General features: G+C 50.7%; 1 protein-coding gene across 2 annotated transcripts in view; it reads right to left on the bottom strand.

Annotated features, from left to right (window-relative positions):
* JAG1 (jagged canonical Notch ligand 1) overlaps nucleotides 1-21099 on the bottom strand; it is a 35658-nt gene that overhangs the window by 11515 nt on the left and 3044 nt on the right. For both annotated transcript variants that reach the window (XM_027118182.1, XM_027118183.1), the window contains exons 3-9: nucleotides 14242-14293; nucleotides 8665-8919; nucleotides 6914-6974; nucleotides 2963-3093; nucleotides 2608-2727; nucleotides 2056-2169; nucleotides 560-673 (exon numbers count right to left, since the gene is read on the bottom strand). In XM_027118182.1, the coding sequence (XP_026973983.1) occupies nucleotides 560-673; nucleotides 2056-2169; nucleotides 2608-2727; nucleotides 2963-3093; nucleotides 6914-6974; nucleotides 8665-8919; nucleotides 14242-14293 (847 nt within the window). The remainder of the gene's footprint in view (nucleotides 1-559; nucleotides 674-2055; nucleotides 2170-2607; nucleotides 2728-2962; nucleotides 3094-6913; nucleotides 6975-8664; nucleotides 8920-14241; nucleotides 14294-21099) is intronic.

The raw sequence follows: 21099 nt of genomic DNA, 5'->3' as shown, positions 1-21099 counted from the left end.
GAGAAATGGGGTTCTACCCCACCTCCCCCCTCAAAAAAAAACACCATACAAATAGTTTGTCTGAAACGAGACATTTTAATAAGCTAGCTAAATAAGAGATGCTACTTTGAACATCTGAACCCTCTCCCCTAGCTATGCTCCAATAAGGAATGCTAATTGATAACGTTCCAGCTGCTGTTGACAACTAGCCCCCGACAGGACAGCAGAAAGCCACTAGGCACTTCTGTGCAAAACCCAGCGCAGCCTAGTTGCTGGGATTTAATAGTGGCAAAAAAGAATGCAGACAGCTCATTCCTCATGAGATCATCCCCATTTGGAACCCAGCTGAACACTCCTCGGACAGACGATTGACATGGTTCAAGGAATCCCACGACTTTCCCACAGGGCCTCAAAGAGCCAGGCCATTTGCATGCGAGTTATTTCTTCCAGGCCTGCTGGCTGGACCCTAGATAATAAATGACTTCTTGGTACGATGGCACGCAAGCTTGCACCGCTGGCCACATGTACAGCTCCCTTAATCGCTCGGATCAAGCCAGCCCCGGTGCAGGAATTCTCTTACCTAACTGGCACGTTTTGCCCGTCCACTGGGGCGGGCACACGCACTTAAATCCGTTAACCAAGTCCTGGCAGGTGCCCCCGTGGGAACAGTTATTTGGAGAACAGTCATCAATGTCTGTTTGACAAAAAGAGGAGAGGGTTGGCAATTTAATCTCAATCCATTTGACAATTAGATAATTTAATACCACCCCTCACATGAGGGGCCTTCACTTAAGAGCCAGACACCTGCTGCAAGTGACTGCTACGATGACGATAAGGCCTGATTTTAGCTTTAAATCCCCCACTGGCCCAGTTCATTTAATCCGCAACCTGAGCGGGTGGGAGAGCCAGCTGGATCCCCGGAGCATCAGCCCTGGGTAACTCAGGACATCTCTCACTGCCTACCCTTTATTTTTAAAGAAAAGTTCCATCACGGCACAGAGGTAACTAAGGAGAGGTAAGGAAAAATAACTTCTTCGCTGGTGAAAAAAAAAATCATATTCTTGTTTACTCACAGACTTTTCCCAAAAGCACATGCCTGGGGTGCCCAACCTCCCCCTTCTGCACTAGACTCCTGAGGCCTCTTAGCGATTCACCTCCTGCCCGGGTAGGAGGTGCCAGGCTCTCCTCATGAATCTGCTCACCAAGCCTTCTCACCCCCAGGAGATGGGACTTGCTACTCTCCCGTTTAAACAGGGCACAGGTTGGCAGTGACTACAGTCCCACCATGGTGACGGGTGGCAGGGCCATGGTGCCAGCCCAGGTGATCCAACCCCGGAACCCAGCTCCTTAACCGTGTTGCATGCTGTTCTCAGGGGGCCGATGACCGTGGACCTCGGGCCTGGCTGCACCTCTGAAATCCAGGAGCTTGTGTGTGTTTTGTTTTTTGTTTTTGCCGCGCTGCATGGCATGTGGAATCCTAGTTCCCCGACCAGGGATCGAACCTGCGTCCCCTGCACTGGAAGCTCGGATTCCTAACTGTTGCACCACCAGGGAAGTCCCCAGGAGCCTGTGGAAGGTACGAACTCCCCAATTCCAAAGGGAAACCGTAGCACCCAGAGACCTGTACTGGGAAGCACTGGGGTAGTCCTGGTGTGCGGCCAAGTCCCGCAGCCACTGTCACTCTGTAGCCCTGGTCCCTCTTTCAAAATTTGTCCCCACCATGAAATTCAGTCATGACCACCTCCCCCGCAGGCATCCTCTGTACAGCTTCGAGGAGAATAACCGTAATTCAGTTCAGAGGAGGCACAAGTCCAGGGAAAAGGACGCAGCTACCCCACGAGCGAGTTTCTTCCAGTCAGAGATGCGTGTGCTAACTTCGCAGGGTGCCTTAGGATGGGGGTGCCAGGAGACTTCCAAGGGCAGAGGCCGGAAGCTCAGGCCAGCCTCACCACCAGACCCCCTCCCACCGAGACAGACCCATCACTAAGACCGACGTGGGACCCACAACCCTGTACCTTGACACAATACCCCCCCCCCACCCGCCAAGAAAGGGCACAAGCCAAAACGCAGACTTACTTGCGGAGCACGTGGGGCCGGTCCAGCCCGGAGAACACTCACACTCAAACCCCAGGGAGGTCTCCTTGCAGCTGCCTCTGTTGTGGCAGGGATCAGAGAGGCAGGCGTGTTCCGCTGTGGACACCAGCACAGCAGTCAGCAAGGGGCGCCCACCGAGAGAGGCTACCTAACACTCCCCCCGGCAACCAAATCGCACGCCTGGGCCACCAGCTCGAGCTCGTTTCAAGAAATCAAAGCAGGTGTGGGACGTAACCCCGCTGTGTCTGCGGCGGAAAGGAAGTCATCTCTCTTGCTAAGCTCTCCGGCCCCATTTCTCCAAGCTTTTGACCTGGGAGCTGGGTCACTGCCCTGTACACGCCGCCCCCGATGCAATCAGCAGCCCCCAAACCACCTGAGCAACTGGACAGAGGTTTCAAAGACCCACGAAACGGCTGGGAGGACAGGTCTTAACGTTGGAGGCTATTTTCATCTTTTTATGAGTCCTTAAGTGTATTTAAGCTGAGTGTACAGAAAAATTAGACAAAGGGATCTCACTGCGCCTGGACCACTTACCAATTTCACAGTTGGGTCCCGAGTACCCCTCAGGGCATGAACACTGATATTTGTCAGGCCCTGTGTTGCTACAGGTTCCCCCATTGAGACACGGCTGGTGGGTCCCGCAGTAGTTGAGATCTGCCAAAAAGACCCCAAAGAAGTCACTCAGAGACCAGAAACACTGTGTTCCTAGACCCATTCCTCTTTAAAAACTAAAACCAAGGGAAACAGACCCAGATTCACAGGGTTAAAGGCAAATTCAAACAGATTTAGAATAAAAGCCCCTGCAAATAAAAATAAATGAAAGTACAAACCAAGTCACCCACACCCCACCCCCGACCTCCAGCCCCACCCAGGCCCTCCCCAGACATACCTTTGTCGCAGAGCTGGCCACCCCAGTTGGTCTCACAGAGGCACTGCCAGGGCTCGTTACAGGTGCCGTGGACGCACCCTGGGTGTGGGATGCACTTGTCACAGTACAGACCCTGCCAGCCATACTGGCACCTGGGGACACACAGCAAACCCTGCTTTACCCTTTAGAACTTGCAGGGAGATCGGAGCCAGGAAAACACAAGGATGCAAAGCCCAGGCTTCTGGCCACAGGATGGTAGACTGTCAAGGTCTGTCCGGGGGTTCCCTCTAAGCAAACATTTTCCCAGTTGGACTGAGGTCCCCTCCCAGGCGACTCCCAACAAAAGGAGGGCTGTTTGGGGAGAGGCCAGCACTGGGCTGCCCTCCACAAAGCCCCTCTCTCTTCTCAGGCTCCCCCATGAGCCCAGGGCGGAGGCTTGGAATAAATGAACCCCTGGGGGGAAGGCAAGGGCTCTCCCTGCAGTGACAACAATAGCCATGCGAAGCCTCTGCAGACGCAGCCCTTTGGGCAAGTTTTACACAGCAACTCGGCTGGGCTGTGTCCCAGCAGCAAGTCACAACCCCAGCACACAAAAATGCACCAAGACACCGAGTGCGGCAGGAAACTGCCTCCCAAGGAGGCTCCCTGAAGTCAGACGAGGAGGGAGAGGGGCTCCCTTCCTTGGAGAGATGGGGTAGGATCTCTGGACCCATTTCTGCAGGGAGGACGAGGAAAGCAACAGCGCTTGGAACCATTTCCGTACGTGATTTATGACCTGCCCCCCTCGTGGCTACTTAGGCTAATTTATTTTATAGTTATTTCTCACTTTGCACACACACACACACACACAGTCAACTTGGTTTATCTCGTATTGGGGAAGGGAGTCGAGTTTCCTTTATAAGCGCCTCATTAATCGGACTCTCTGGAGGCCAAATGGTGCCTTTGATCCCCAAACAAAAACACAAACATACACCTTCACCTGGGGCAGGGGCTCCGCTACTCTCCCCTCAAGTTTCAAGCCCTCTGAAACTCTAACTGCCTTCTCAGAAATCAAGCTCTAGCAAACAGGAGCTGGCAGGGGGGGCAGCCCACAGTGGAGTGAAGGTGGGGTGAGCCAGAAACAGCGACCAGCAAATATTTCCATGACGGGACCCGGGAAAGCCATGGTCAGAATCGCCTCCCCCGCAAAGAAGGCAAGGCGTTCTGCGTCCAGAGAGCTGGAGGTGGGCTAAAAATCCTTGTCATGGGAAAATTACAGGGAACCAGCTAATCGCTAATCATCCACGGCCGGGAGTCAACTCACCCCTGAGAATTCTGACTCACCACTTCCTAACTCCTAAAAGCAAGCCATCCACGCCCCAGCACAAAGAACCACCAGGCTGTGCGGCTTAAAAATCAGAGGATTCTGGTTCATCTAAAACGAAACTCCGGTCTAAATGACAAGGCACTATTAAAGGAGTAAAATAAGAACAAAGTAAATCCTCTGGTGGAAATGTTTTTTAGAAGTGGACACTCAAGGTAGTGGGAGATCACGGGGACGCTTGTGTCAAGACTGACAGTCTTAGTCTGAAAGGTAGATATTAAGAAGGAACTGATTGGGAAATAGCATTATTCTTACAGTCTTTCCCTCGTTGCCTTCCAGATGAAGGATCACTACACCTCTTCCATTTGCTTAATACAAGGAGTAAGAGGCAGCTGAGGACCCGCCTCGGCTCTTAATCAGTGAGAGCTGGATACCCAAGCATAAGAAAGGAACCACAAGAGGCCCTGGATGACTTCAAAAGAAAACAAATAAAAATCCTGACCCTAAAAGAGGCATCCACAAGGTTATCCCAGTGTCATAATATATGATTAAGGTTCTCATGAGAAATTGAAGTGACTTTCCTCATAGGATGATTCATGATTGAGTCTGATATTATTGGCAGGCTCTCAATAAAACAAGACTGTGCACCCAGGAAAAGGGATTCCAGGTCGACCTGGGAGCCAGAGAAGCAGTAAAGTCTTCTCACGCGGGGGAAAAAACAAGACAAAACACACCTCTGTAATACATGATCGCAAGGACAACTTACAGGTAACTTGCCATCAGCTATTTCTGGAGCAGGACGCAACCAGAACTTCCTTGGCGAGAAGGTTCTGTGTTGATTTTTCAAGGGAAGGAGAAGGAGATGGCCTGGGAGACCATGCAAATGATGTGTGGGAAAGTCACACCTTAAGTAAATAAGGGCCTGCGAGTCCAGGCAGGGAGTGGGAGGGAGACTTCGAAAGAGAAAGGCCTAAATTCTGGAAACAAAGCCTGCTGTTCTGGCTGGGAGGGCCCTCCCCAGGCAGCAGTGTGTTTATTCTGATGACAGGAGCAGAAATCGAGGTCGCCCTTGACTGATACTCATCTGAGCTGAGCACCCGCGTGCTGAGCACGAGGCGGGCGCAGCAGAGCCCCTGAGAGCACGGCTGATCTGACTCTCCGGAACAACCTTCACGAAGAAGATCCTGCCCCCAAGCTTGACAGTAACGCTGTTAAATACCGCAGTCGGCTGCCACCAGCGATGGGGGTTCGCAGGCGAAGCCCTTCCGTCTTCCAGAAAGTAAACTTATCTTTCTGAAGTGCAGGAAGAGACAATTTCAGGCCAGCCTGGTTTTGTTTTCCTTCCAGCTGCCCTGATTCCCACTTCAGCTTCAAGCCCCAGAGCTCAGAGCTCCCCGCTGCACGGGAGGGGAGCTGCGGCAGTGGGTGCACAAAGGTATGGAGGACCACAGGGGTCTTCAGGATTTTCGGAGCGGCAAAATCCTGTGGCTGTGCTCAGCCTGTCGAAATGCAGATTTATGGGCCCAACCTAGGGACTGGGGTTCCGTGGGTGTGGGGTGGCACCCAGCAACCTGCATTTCCACACGTCCCTGGTTAACTCAGGGAATGACACTCTGAGTACTGAGGTTTGGGGGCAGTGAATCCCAAAGTACGGTCCCCCCCGCCCCCCCGCAAGAACAGCACTGCTGGGGGCTTGTTAGAAATGCAGAGACTTGAGTCCACCCCAAGCTATGGAATCAGGATCTGCGTCATCACAAGAGTCCCAGGTAATGTCAGTTTGAGATGCACTGGTTTAGACTAAGGATTCGTAAGCTTCCCTGGGCTCAAACTGGGGTAGCTTTGGGGGAAAACATGACAGGCCCAAAGGAACCATTGAGTGTCACATTAAATCTGCTAATCCGTCAGATTTGGGAGGAGAGTAAAGTGGGCGATCATGTCAAAATGCCACAGACACCAACATTATTTCCTGAAACAAGCCTTTCCCAGATTGGCATGATGTACATTTCAAGAAGTTCCAAAAACTGTAATCGGGAAGCCGTGGGGGAGGTCTCCATTTGGCTTCTTGCATTGTCCGGGACCATAAAAGAACAGACTTCAAAGGCCAGCAGCAAAAGTCTACATTCATCAGGCTCAACTGACAAGATTCCAGCGCAGCCATTAACCTCTCAGCACCGGCCAGGCTCCCGCCTGCAAAGGGGCCAGGAGATTGTCCTAATCCCATTCTAAAGAATGCTCCACTTTCCCCTATTGATGGGAAAAGTGGGGGAGGGCTGGGAGACAGAAAACCAGGCGGGGGCTGGAGGGTGGAGGAGGAGAGAGACCGCCGCAAAAACCAAACCCACAGCCCTCCATCTAGTCCATTAGCACTTTAAGGGGAAGATTATAAAAACTAGTTATCAATTTACAGAACCGTTAATACATGAAGTCACTGACTGTGCCCAGAAGAGGTTTTTTTTTTCCCCCCGAGAGAGAAGCGTGTGCATTTCACTGGACAGCTGGTATAATTTAATAAGCTTCGGATGTGCCTACTTGAAAAAAAAATTTTTTTTTTTTTGTGGTAATGCTTTCTTGTCCTCCAAAGTAAAAGAGGCGTATTCACAATAAAGTCAGTCCTCCTCTTGTATTAAAGGGATCATTATTAGGAAAAAAAAAAGAGTTTAGTTGTTTACCTGCAGTCACCTGGGAGTTTGCAAGACCCATGCTTGGGGCTGCAGCCCTGCCGGCAAATAGCTGTAAAAAAAACAAAAAACAAAAAACACAGAAGGATGTGTCAGCACAGTGACAGTTTCTTGCACTGTCACCATCATGAGAATGACCTCGTCCATTAAGCCAACAAAATCCACTATTTTAAGAGATCTCATATCAAGCCCATGGAGAGGAAGGAGAGGAAGACGGGAGGTGCCCCAAGAACAAACCCAGCTTTAAACTTCAAGGCCATGCTAGCAGATCCTCAAACGTGATAGCATTTGGGGACAAAATGCAGGCAAGCAGGTGGGGGAAGGGGAGCTTTACGGAGTCTCCGAACAATAGCTATGCTGCTCCCGGTCAATTCCCACCCTCGCCGAAAGCAAAAAGGAGGTCTAATCCTTCCTCAACTCTGTCATCTTTCCCACTCTGTACCCCAGCCTCTTCAGAACCCTCTGACCAAATAAATGCCTGGTGTCTCAAAAATCCCATGGGACTCAAAGCCAACCAGGCCGGCTTCACTTGGCAGGCTAATCCACGGGCCAAATCTGGTGGGCCTTTTTTTTTTTTTTTTTTTTTTGCAAAGTATCCACAACAAAACCATTCTGCTTCCTTTATTGAAAAAAGTTTTTGAACAGACATTAAAAAATAGTAGAACTTTTTAAGTAATTGTTACTGATTTTTAGGACACCAACTATTTAAAATATGTTTTATCAATCCTTTCATTTGGATCCCAGGAAGGCCATCCTTTTCACTCTTGTGTCTAATTATTTAAGAAAGCAATATTGCCCAGGAGACCTGCAAATTCCTCTTTGCCCTTCCCTTCAGTCACAGTTCAAAAATTCGTTTTTCAACTTGAGTTTATCTTACAGGAATTTACCAAATTATGTGAACTAAGCAGAGTGCGTTAATGTTGGTGAGGGCCTATTACGTGGTTGACTAGAATTATACACCAATTTGCTATGAATTAGAAGCTTTGTAAAGGTAAAGACCACAGATAATTCTGTGAATGTCTGTGAATGTGTGATAACTCCCTGTATTCTAATAGACAGGGCTGGGACAGCAGACAGGAGGTCTGGAAGTTTATCCCACTGTGGAGGCGTTCAGTTCACCACTCGCCCCCTCCCCTCAATACCACGGCCCCCAGAGATGCCCAGTGAAAGCTGCCGTAAGGCCACCCTGAGCCCAAGGGCTGTCATTTTTCACAAGCTGTTCAGACATTGGCTGGGCTAACCCAGTCCCACCTGGCATCTGTTTTGCATACGATGCCTTAAAAAGCAGAGCCTGAGAAGGGGGTTCGGGTACAGAGAAAGAGGTAGAGGGCAGATGGGCAGGGGAAGAAGCTGAGCAAGAATGTGGTCTCAGCGGGAGCTTGGCCTCAGCCTGATCCCAGGGGAAACTCTGGAGTGTGAACTGTAGCCCAGAGTTAACGCAAAGGGGGCTGTGGCCTTCTTACGCCCACGTCAGCCATTCACAGACTGTGAGCTGGAGGGACGGGGCGTGGAGTGCCACCTGTTTGGCCAAGGACAACGTCCAGAGAAGGAGACGTTAGCAGCCAATGCTCAGAGCGTCTGGGGGATGGGGTACCAACGGCATCTTCGTGCTTCAGGCCTAGAAAGCAGCCCAAATCTCACCATACCCAAGAAAGCCACCTGATGGCAGGGGCGTGAGAACATGACACCCAAAGGGACAGCCACCAGGAGCTGGTTAACCCACCAGGCATGCCCACACACACCTTTGTTACATTCAGGGCCCATCCAGCCTTCCATGCACGTTTTGTTGCCATTCTGGTCGCAGGCGTAGTGGCCAAAGAAGTCGTCTCTGGGTCGGCAGAACTTATTGCAGCCGAAGCCATAGTAATAGTCATCACAGGTCACGCGGATCTGGTACTCAAAGTGGGCCACCCCCGTGTTCTGCTTCAGCGTCTGCCACTGCCGGCTGGGGTTGATCATGCCCGAGTGAGAAGCCTTTTCAATAATGCTGTCGGGTTCTAGAGGCAAAAAAAAAGGATTAATCACACCAACATTTACATCAGATATCAGAGCTTCTCCCCCGACCATTGTGATGACTTTTAATAACAACAAATGCACACGGCACAAAATTCAAACAACACAAAAGGGCAAAAAATGAGCCATTCGTCTCCCTCCCCATCATACATTTACCCTTTTTACTGGGCATGTAGTATTTCTTCATCTGGAAATAAAGTGAAATCATTTACCTAGTTCCCAATATGTGCACTGAGGTTGTTTTGGCCTTTGGCTATTAAGCAAAGCCACAGGGAACATCCTTGAACATATTTGCCTGTATGTGGTTCTAGAAAAAAGAAATATCCCAGAAATGGAAGTGCTGGATCGAAGAAGACACACACAACCAACACGCTTCCGCCCAGAAAACCCAAACCACCAGGAACAAAAGCCCCATCTGTCTGCCCTCCCACCAGCAAAGGAAACTGTTTCCCAACAGCAGTGCCAACACTGCGTTATCAGACTTTCTGATTTAATGGGTATTTAATTAAGTGATGGTGAGCACCCTTTTGACAAAACCACGTGTATCAGCTCCTCTGAACTTCAATCTGTTTCTCTCCTTTGCCAACTTTTCTATTGCGCTGTTTGGTCATACTGGTTTGCAAAAGCTCTTTACACGTGATAGAAAGTGGCCCCTTATGGAAGGCTATTCTTGAAGAAATTTCATTATTCCAGGTAAAGGTTAGCAATCTTTATTTTCTGACTTTAGAGTTTTGTGTCTTGCTTTAGAAAGGTTGTGTCTATTTCCAAACTCTTCACTGGAAGCCAAAGAGTAATTTTTTTTTTTAATTATAAACTTTGTCACCTCTTAAGCTGGCATTTAAATAACAATACCATGAACTTGATGCATTTCACCTTTCACCTTTGCCCAGAAGGCAGATGGGAAAAGCATTCATCCCAGTTTACAGACAGGTAGACTGAGGGTCAGGCTCCTTAAAGAGCGCCTACTGAGGAAAAGAGACACGCCTGGGGCCCAGACAGGTCCAGGAGGAAGAAGTGGTCCCTGCCCTGGGGTCACCTATCACTTAGTATGAGAAGAGACAGGTACAAAAATAGCTCAAAACTCCAGGTGCCAGGAGTTCAGGGGAGGGGCGTGAAAAGGAAGCAAGGCCCCGAGTCAGCACCCACCCTGGTCCTGTGTTTGTTTTCTTAAACCTGCCAGCACCAACCCTTGACGCCTTGTCAAATTCAAGGCCACCTTGGAGAGACCGTTAGGACCTGCTTGCAGTGTCTTTGTGATTCTTATCCACATACACCCGTTTTTCTAGGCCTGTGCTCATCTGCAAGGCTAGGCAAACCCCACAGGCGACCAGGAGACGGGCACTCCTGGGCAGCTTCGGCCACACTCCACTTCCAACAGCGCCCCAGCCCTCACCCTCTGGGCTCTTTACCTGTGGGCAAGACGGGCCTTGAACAAGCCTGCATACCTGCAGACCTACACCCCGGCACGCATGAAGCGCTTGCAGAGGACGCTTTCCTAACCTGAGTTTTGCAAATAAACACGGGCCAAAGAATGACAAAAATGTCCCTGCATTAACTGTGTGCTTCCTCTGCTGGTTCAGTGAAAAAGTGTAGTGAGCTGTTACCACGTGATGGTGAGATCTGAATAAAGGGGTTACTTAAACACACTAGCCATGGCTCCTTCTCAGGCAGGCTGCAACAACAAACAATTCAGACAAGAGTCCGGGGTTATCCTAAAGGCACAGGCTGACATGTCAGCCAGTGGTTTGGTATGCTCTCTATTTCCGAGAAATGCTGTGAAGACATCATTTCAGAATCCTCAATGGGGCTAACAGGTCTGTCTAACTAACTTCACACCTGCGTGACAGATTTTTCCTAAGGGCCCAGAGGGAGTTGAATGTGTCTGTGACACACTTTCTGGCATCTGGATTACCGAGATGCTTCTTCTAAGCTGCTGTTGCCTGAATCACACTTCCTATCAGCTCAGGGCATTACCAGTGTTTTTGGGGTAGTTCAGTTGATAGCCCAGCTTTAAGATTGGAAGGGGATACTACCAGGCCTTCCTACAACCTTGAACTGCATGAAGATGGAGCACGAAGAACCCACAACAGCCTTGCAGGCCAAGGAGGAGGGGATGAGAGGCGAGTCTGAGCAGAATCCTGCAACCACGCCAACCACAAACCTTAACCAAGAAGGCTTAACCAAGAAGGCTACAGTATGAGGGAAACCTGGTCCTAAGTATGCCAACCTGTGTTTACATATCTATTGATCAGAACGAGAAACTGAAATCATTTGCTCTGGGGGAGAGAGTAAGATCTGCACCCTTATATAGTGCAGTGCTGAAATGCAATAGCAACGACCTTGGAGGGCTGGCCTCAGAAATACTTTCTAACATGTGTACATCACCTGGGTTTCACTTGGGCCAGGCTCTGTTCCCAAGGGTTCATTGCAGAGCGGACGTGAGAAGGAATTCTCTGTTCCCAAGCTCAGGGCTCTGCCTCTAATCTGAAGCCTTGTTTGGTCCCCAAAGAGCAGCCAACCCCAGTTGGGTTGCTACACAACCTCAGCGTCTGCCCTCACGGAGGACAGTGCCTTGGGAGGGACAGAGGGTGAAGGGAGTAAAAGCAAAACATTCCAGGCAGTGTGAACAGCACGTGCAAAGGCCCTGAGGCAGGAGAGAATGTGATGCATTTGAGGACAGAAAGTTGACTGGTGGGGTTTGAGAGAATACAGGTATGACAGATGACAACGTGGCATGTGAGATGGAGCTGGCAGGGACACAAGACTGGGCCATGCAAGGGGCTTTGGGGCCACACAAAGATCTGCCCCGAGGGCAACAGGAAGTTACCAAGTGGCTCTCAGTAAAGGTGACACTCCAATGTTATGCTCTGAAAAGATCAAGATGGCAGGAGAATGGAGAAAGCACTGGAGGTGGACCAGAGTAGATAGGGGTGCATTAATTCAGCCGCTACTGTAAGAATTCAGGCGTAAGCAGATGGTGACATGGACCAGGGTAGCAGCAGGGGAGGTGGAGGGAGGCAAACCCTGTCAGGATTGGGTGTGGAGCACTGGACATAAGATTTTCAGAACTTGGAGGTGGATTAGATACTGATGCTAAGAGAGGGTGGTACACAGGAGGTGCTGTCCAGATTTCTGGCTTATGGTAATGGGCGTTCAAATGCTGGTGCCAGTCGTCCGTAAAGGGCCCTAGGCGGGCTCTGCTTCTGGGGAGGGAAGATGACACATTTGGTTCTGAATATGCTGGAATCCGAGATACCTTGGAAGCATCACAAAAGGGAGGCTGCACAAGCCCGTGGGTAAGCCACTCCCAGCAAACCCCCATCCCTCCTCACCAGGGCCACAAAAGTGAGGCTCGGGCTGCCCTGGTGGCGCAGTGGTTGAGAGTCTGCCTGCCGATGCAGGGGACACGGGTTCGTGCCCCGGTCCGGGAAGATCCCACATGTCGCGGAGCGGCTGGGCCCGTGAGCCATGGCCACTGAGCCTGCGCATCCGGAGCCTGTGCTCCGCAGCGGGAGAGGCCACAACAGTGAGAGGCCCGCGTACCGCAAAAAAACATAAAAAAAAAAAAAAAAGTGAGGCTCAATGCCCCGCAGTGGGCATTCCGTGACTTTGAGGCAACCCCTCTCCTTCAAGAGTAGAGGCCTGAACGCCCTTTATCTCTACCCCACATCTTCCTGTGTCCTTGCAGTGATTTTACCTCTTAGCAAGAGAGGAGAGGCTCCGGAGCCCCAAAATGGGGCAGACAACCGTGGGCAGCTCTGGAGGGGCACCAGCTTCTGGAGGAACAGCTACCTGACCCGTGGGCTGGTGGAAGGCCCAGGAAGGGCCCTGCAAACACTAGGGGCCCCTTGTACACCCTGACAGGTGTCCTAACCCAGCTCTTACCAGGAGCCAGGGTCAACCTCAAGGATGCTCACGCCACCGGCCAGCCTGTGTTAACATCTGCACCAGGACATCTGAAGAGCCTGTATCCCCCTCCCCCTCCCCCATCTTCCCAATGTACAGTTACCATTGTAAGCAGGTCAGCGACATAACGCTCACCCAGCCCACAACGCGTGTGGCAGGGGAGGGAACAGAGAACAAACAGGTGCCCAGGACCCGGACTGGCATCAGCCACAGCCCAGGCAGGTCACTGCCTCCCCTCCCTCCACCAACAGCAGGACGGGGGTATCACTCGGGGAGGAAGGGCCACGGATCTGGACTTCAGATGCCAAAGCACAAGGAGTGACCCAAACGGCCTGAAGCTTCTGGCAACCGGGGCTCAGCAGTGATCGAGCGGCTCAAGGTGGGCCAGCGAGACAGGTGGGCAGTGGCTTGGATTCTAAGCCCTCACTGTGCCCTCTCTGGTTATTCACCAGTCCCAGAGTCAGGAAGAAAAAAGCAAGGCGAGAAGAGGGGGAAATGTTCTTAGCAGCAAACACACCAAGGGTCAGAGAGGATGAGACACGCAGAGGGATGGGATCGGGGGGCACACAGAGACACCAGGCCAGTCAACCCCTCCTCTTGCGCAGACTCAGGTTTCAGCGTGAATCAAGTTTTCCCATGACAACCACCCAGATCCTGCTGGCAAAAAGGGAAATGGCTGGCAGTCTCAGCGAGGGAGGGGAAACGTATTTTGAAGCTACAATCCAAGAGCAAAGACTCCGTTCTAAGCCAGACAGATGCTGCCGTTTCTACTGGCATCCTCTAGGGCTTCCCCCGACCCCAGCACCCACCCACTCCCAGCAGCCCTGAAAAGCAGCCTGCGCTGAGAACAGAGCCACCTTTCAGAAGGGGACAAGGCCAGTGTGATGGCCGTGAGGCACTGGAACACCTGTCATGCACAGTGTGGGAAACCCTGACCGGCTGGGGGCTCACCTGCCCAACAAGTGAAATTCAAGGTCGGTCTTTAGAGCCCAAAGCCACCTCTTCAGGCTTTATCTTTCCGATGAGAGATTAAATGCTCACTTAAACTTTAAATGGACTTTTAAAAAGTCACTACTTTGATCCTTTCGCAAGTCTACAAGGTTTTAGAGTTGTAAAACCATTAAGATCTCTATCCCAAAGATAATCTAGGGGCCGTATTCAGGGACTGAGTTAACTGGCGATCTGTCCTGGCCACTTAATGTTCCAAGCGAAAATTCTAGGGGAATTGATGGAAAAAGACTCCACGGCGGGGGTGGGGGGGGGGGGGGCGGAGAGGCAGGGGCAGTGGCAGAAGAGCTCTGAAGCAGCCTGGGGACAGCTCTGTCCAGCTCTGACAAACACCAGGTGCCAAGCTCTGTGCTTCCAGACTCACGCGCTCAGCCCATGGCTGTGATACTTACGGACAGTGTCATTGCTGGAATCCCACGCCTCCACAAGCAAAGTGTAGGACCTCTGTAACACAGATAAACAACAGCTCAGTATTCAGAAACGGGGGTCAGCTCGCAAAGGTCAGGCCTTCTCGGCCTCCCTGCCAAACAAAACCATGCAGCCAAAATGGAAACTGTATTTGCTGTCGAAGTGAGGTCTTGGGTGTTTAGGTCCAGACCGACTCCCCACCCCTCCCCCTAGCACCCACCCCAGGGTGGCAAAAGACACCGGGCCCACCGTGGTCCTCATGCAGGCAGCCTAAGGTCCCGACCAAGAAATGCCATCTCCCTAGACTTGTGAACACTTTGCGTATGCTTTTCCTAAACTTTCCAGACTCTAACCCTCGTGCTTGAGAAAACCACACAAAGAATTGATTCTAAGCTAACCAAACCAGGTGTTTGTACCTGGGAGTGGAGGCGCTCACCCAGTGAGGAGGGCTGGGGATTGCTGTTACACTCTGGGCCCTGGTGGGGAGGTCCCCAGGGAGGCCCCTTTTCCTTTGCAGAACCCCTTTGAAAGCCCTGTCTGAGACCATCTCGGCTCCCACAAGTATCAGGTGACTCCAGGAAGCAGGAGGGGTGGGTAGGTGCAAATAGACTCTGAAGACAAAGGCGGTAACCTAACTTGGGGGTGCAGGGGGGGCGGACTCTAGGGACCAAAGTATAAAAGGAAGAAAGAGCTGCACCCCATGGGTTGTATTTATTGATAAACTTATCTGTCAATAAGATCTAACATTCCAGGAATAATCAGAGTCCACTAACTAAACAAATTCCCTGGACACTGGCGGGATGCCAGCCATTCTACTGAAGGTACCTTTTATCTTCCAGGCTTATCTCAGAATTCCACCTCCTCCCCGTGCCCCCCACCACTGCCAAATCCAAGCCATTAGCAAATTCCCACTTTTACTCAAATCTTCATTTGTAATTTAGAATGAGGTCGGTCTCACAAAACACCAGGGTTTCAAGAAAACTTCTGCTATCTTGGTGCTGGGGAAATGTATCCAAAGGGGTAGAGAGTAGGGAGGAAAGGCACATGAACCCTTTTATGTATCCCCGCCTTGTCAGTGGCAGGTACCAGTACGTCGGAAATAGTAGCGTATATTGATCAAATAATACAGTGCCACCTACGAGGTGAAGGCAAAAACAGAGGGGGGAAGAAAAAAAAGAAAAAGGAACTTCATTCATAACTCAAAGCAAGCTTACTGCTCACACAGCGACCCAGCAGGTCTCTGAACATAAAAATATCTTGTGATAGACCCAGCCTTGGAATTCAGCCGAAATATGTTTCATACTCAAAGCAGAGGAGGATTCCATTTCGCTCACTGATAACTGTGGGAAAATGCTCAGAAAAGCAAGCAAAACTGGGCAAGCCGGGGCACATACCCAGCCCTCTCCTGCAAGTGGCCAGAGGTCCAAATTCATTGCTGTCGTCACTGGTGTTTTATTAGTGGAAGTTACACCTTATTTACTGCCTCAGTGTTTCTTAGGACTTCCTACAAATTACCAGACTCTTCCCTGAGAGCACCAAGAAATTAGAGGTTTCTCTACTGATTTGACATGACAGCCAAGTCCAAATGAGGCCAGATGTGGGTCTGATTCTGGATAATGAAGCCCTTCATTTGCTGGTCACGTCGAGACCCACGTTCTCCACTTCCACATATTGTTGTCATTAATCCTCTGATTAAATGCACTGGTACCCGGGAGTTTGTTCAGACTTGTACAGGCACTAAACACATACTATGCCCACAACCCCACAGAGAGGGAAGGCATCCCGGGACCGAGCTGGTGTGACAGTAGTAACTCTGCTTAAAGCTCAAGGGCGAGGGCATCCTTGGTTCTTGCACAAGATCCTAGAAGGCCAGGCTCTCTCCCGGACTCATCCTTCCAGAACTGGGAGACCTCAGAAGTCGCTGACCAACATGCCCCACCTGGAGGGGAAAGAGGAGTACAGAGCCCTTGACACCAGCTGGCATCATGATTTCCCCATGAACGGCCTTCTAGGAGGTGAAGGTGGGGCAGGGGCTGGGGGCTGCAGCACTGACAACGAGGCGTTGGTAGAAAATTCAAGCAGCAGCCCTGGACCGTCTCTCTCCCTTGTTTCAGAGAAGGGACTGTGGTTCTAGGACTCGCCTCCTGGGGCAGAAGGATTCCTCCCACCCAGCCTTCAGAGAAAAGGATTCTCTCCAAGGCTCCTATTAGGAGGCACTCTTAAGCTCCCACTCCAACCCCACACAATCGAGATAATTTGGCAATGATTATTGGTTGCTAGGGAACTTTAAGTTTTCCCAGGCCCACGCTTGACCTCTGTACATCCCAGAATGTACATCCGGGATCCAGATCCTGTGCACCTTATGCCATCAAGGCCAGGTACCAGGCCCCAAACTGGCATTCCACTACAATCACATCACGCCCAAGTGGCCACTGCAAACCTAACCCTAGAGAGGCCAAGTCCCAGGGCCCTTCTCACACTTGGGAAGGGGTGCAGGCGAGATGACGGGCAGGTGTTTCAACTTATTAACAAGTTCATACAAAAAAAAAAGAAAACCCGCAAAAAACATAAAAGACAGCAAACACCTGGATTTTTCTTGGTTTCAAACTAGGAGAACAGGATTCTTATAAAAAGCTACCTGGCATTCATCTATTTTTCCTTACACTTTTTCCAGAAAAATGGCCTGGGGGTAAAGCAGGAGGGATGGGCAGCCAGCAGATCTTCAGTCTGGCTTCACAGTGTGAATTGCTTCTGTCCTTCCCAGCTCCAGGGAAACCTGGCAACACGGCAGCTGGTTCTCCCTCTCATGCAGCAGGAAGGAGCAATGGTCAGCTTTCAGGAGGACCTCTGGGGAGGATGCCCATGGAACTCTACCTCCAGGAGGGTCCTGGCATTGAAGGGCCCCCGGCGCCTCCTCCCGCCCTTGGCACTGGGGCTGCGGGAGGCCTGTGTTCCGCGCCCATCCAGCCCCATGGTGGTTACCTTGGCACCGGGCGGAGTGGTAAGCACTTAATTGCCATATTAAGAAGGGGGGATGTGAGAAACAAAGGTAATTGTGCTGGCAGCTGAGAGCTTCCTCTTCCTGGCAACAGTGGCAGCCAAACCGAGCCCTGAGAAGCTGCTGCTTCCCCTCCTGCCAAGCTGATGGACACAAACAGCCCACCATGCAAACGGCACACGTGCGGCATCCAAAAGCCCGGGCTGCAGGGCAGGCGGCAGGGAGCGCGCCCTGGGAGCGCCCACAGGGCCATTGTACAGAGGCATCGGCCCCAGGTCGGTCTGGGGCCCTGTGCTCTGCTGACTCAACTGTCGCTTCCTGTGGCTGGCCCTGTATCTGCATTATTTGTGCAGCGGCTGCATTATTCCCCGTAATCCTCATTTCAGTCAATTCGGCCACACTATTGTCCTGCCTGCGTCTGGGTGGCCGGAGTATAAAACATTCCAAGCACAAACGTATTCAATAAAGGCTCCAGAGATGTCATGAGTGGGTACATGCACGCTCGCTCCAACGATTCATGTGTGGCAGGGTTTGGGCAAGGTGAGGCACGGAGGGAGGACAGCCACCCCATGGCATCCCGGCTGAGACCTCAGTCACAGAAAGCAATTTAGTCTGCAGGGCTTGACATTTCAATAGAGTCTGATCTGGTTACAAAGGGTGATTTTCTCATGAAAGCCCACCTCAAAGACTCACCAAGCAGGGCCCCGAAGCTCATATCCAGAGTTGAGACTCTCAATGAGAGGCCCCCCACCCCCTTTCCCATCATTACCCCTACCTGTTTGAAAAGCATCCCACTGATAATTAAATGCACCAGTTACAAAAGGGTGGCGAGGTTAATAGATAGAATACCGAGAAACCAGCCAAGCACAACCGTCCGGTTCACACAGAGCAAGCCTGAACAAGATGCCTTTCTACTCGTTTACTAGAAGCGCATAAAGACTGGGCTGAACTGATGGAGGGCCCTGAATGTTTGACTATTTATGTGCCACTTTTAACCACTGCGAGCCACGCTGTTGTGTCCTCCCAGCACACGCAGTGCACCAGAGACAAATGTCACTGGTGCCACAGAAACAAGGGCCACGGGGCAGGGTAGTGCACGCGGTGATCAGAAACCAGCAAGAAGTCACAACACAGCCACTCACCCCGGCCCCATGCCAAGCTAGAGGCGGGATATTTCTGAACCCAGAACCCTACCCCTCCACCTCTACCATTCTAGAAAACACAAGAATCATCACTTCCCATGCATACTAAAACAAACATCTTCCTAAAGTTGAAAAGTAGGTTAGGTTTGTTTAGGGCTAATTTTTTTTTAAAATGTATTTAAAAGCTGGGGCAGCTTGGAACCTCACCCTGGGGGTTGAAGGGGCAGAGCGTAGGAACATGCCTCTGAACGCTTACCAAGGGGGAGTTCTCAGGAATATTTGCCTTTATGGATTACCATGCTGATTGTATGCATATCCAGAGATTACGCATTCTTACACTGTAACTAATCTCGAAAGGCTGGCATTGGAACCAGGTTCTGGCCCTCCTACAATGGGCCAGTGGCTGCTACGAATCCGGCCAAGACCTCTGTTTGCATTCCTGTTTTCAGATCAGGACGTGAAGACTCCCTGTTGCCTTGGCTTCGTTTTTTCATGAATAACATTTTTCCTCTATGCTAAACTTTCCACATACCTTCCATCCAAAAGGTCCCTTACAACTATTTGCTGTAAAGATTTTAGGCAGCATTCAGATTGCTGGCTTTCTGGGAGGCTACATGCTTTGTAAGTGGCTGCTGCCTCTCCTCCTTAACCATCCAACTCCCCCAAACAGCCTCCATGCCAAAAGCGTCACCATTCTTGAAAAATGCTTGAAGTCCCTGTAGAATTATGGGTGTGGAGCTGGTGGGTTGTAAACTCCTATAAGTACTGGAGGTTTGAATAAGTTGCTAAGAAACAAGACAACAAGGAGGAAGAACACACAGAGGTTACACCTGGAAGAGGAAAGAACGATCAGAAACCAAGTACCTTGAATAGGTATTCCATGGGGGGAGTAGCCATTCTGCAGACACTCAGTACAAAGCAGGCATAGCTCAACTTTCTCTCCAGCCTAGTTTTGCAATGCAGACATATCATTTCATCACTTTAGTTCGAGGTAGGTATCTTAGGGCAAAGGGTGTTTTCCCCATACACAGAAAGTCGCTTGCTCTGAGCACGTACACACGTGTGCTATTTGTATGCACGCATGCTGACCACGTGGGTGGCACAGTCTGACTGCAGAGAGGAGCCAGTTCAAATGAGAATCCCATCCCTCCACGTGGCTACCCATCTGCGGAGGCCTAGGGACCCGAGAGCACAGAGGAAGGCATAAAGGCAAGGGCATGTCAGTTACGGTCTGCGACTAACCTTATAGCATCCGATTTACCCAAACCCCTGGCCGTTGGTCATTCAGGCCTCAAGTGTGATGCCAAAGCTGGCATCCCTCTGGTATGCAAGAATCACACTTCACTGGGTTTTCCTAAAAGATGGAAGTTGATATCAGCAAGCCTTTTGTCAATGTCAATGGCATTTAAATATGAGGCCAAGAGACCAGGTACCTGAACTGCTTCCCCCCAAATTTCTCCAGATTCACTTCACTCCAGGGCCAGCAAAGCATCAGTACAGCTAACTGGGGCTCTGGAGTTCCTAAAAAGCTTTTGGGACTGGGTAGTGGTAATTACACTAATGTACTTTTAATTATCAGGCACTCCTGGGATTTAGTACTAATTTTGGGAAGTGCAACTTAACCATTTCAGTGATTTCTAAATGGTTATTCCCCAATCATTTCCCGTTGAGCCTAATTACCTCCGATAATGCATGGTCTTATCACTGGGTCCCCTGATTGGAGGATCATAAATCAGGCTAGTTGCACCCTCTGAGCAGCACTGCTATGCTTATTAGAAGCCACGAAAGAAAACCATCACCAGGCTGAGGCTCGGGCAGTGGACCCCAAGTGGGACACAATCAGATACTGTCTGGAGGGCAGGCCCACACCACAGAGCTTCTCACAAGGACACTGGCCTGTGGATTACACTTCAGATCTGACCAAATCGTTTTCTCCTCTTCCTCTTCAGAACACAAGCAGTTGTTTGATTGGGGCCATAATTCCAGACAAAACACATAATTACACCACCTTCTAAAGTGACCTTCTTTTGTGCACCCTGAACCACCTCTCTGCCACTGTCAGCAAACTTGGGAGGAACCACATGGACACTAATTGTGGCTGCCTAAGGGTTAGAAGCTTAGGGGCCAGGAAGTCCAAGGTAGTTTAGATTTTTTTTTTTTAAACCCTGTATCCTCCTTGTTCCATCTTGAATTCTATACCAAGTTCAGCTATTACCTATTTAAGATATCAGCTTTAAATAGACACGCTCACTAATATTTAATTGCCAAACTGAGTGAAGCTGTGCGATCTACTTCGGTACTAATCCAGCTACCTAAGTGCTTTCACTTCAGTTAACACTCACACTGGAATCATTCTTGAAAGTTACAGACAGTGGTGTTTCTCCAACCGTGCTGGGGAAAATAACACGGCACACCCCACCTCCACTCTCTCTTGGGAAGTCAAGCTTACGCTGCACAGCAGGCCTTTTTGGGGCGGTGGGGACTTGTTTAGGAGGGAAGCAGGCATTTGGCCCAGCTTCAAAAGAACCACACTCTCAGTGTGAGCTCCAGCCGTCTCCCCCATTCTAGAAAAGCCGAGAGTCTATTTCATGGTTGGTGACCCGCGGGGCCTGAAACCACAGACGAGCACCAGCAAATCAATCGTCTCCCTGCCCTCACACACCACTGCCGCTCTTCCCCATCTCGGGCTCTCTGCCAAGTGT

This window comes from Aethalodelphis obliquidens, unplaced genomic scaffold, assembly GCF_003676395.1.
Source record: "Aethalodelphis obliquidens isolate GAN/ISIS:26980383/991018 unplaced genomic scaffold, ASM367639v1 scaffold18, whole genome shotgun sequence".
Lineage (NCBI taxonomy): Eukaryota > Metazoa > Chordata > Mammalia > Artiodactyla > Delphinidae > Aethalodelphis > Aethalodelphis obliquidens.
The sequence above is the reverse complement of the archived record's forward strand: the minus strand, read 5'-3'. Positions and strand labels throughout refer to the sequence as shown.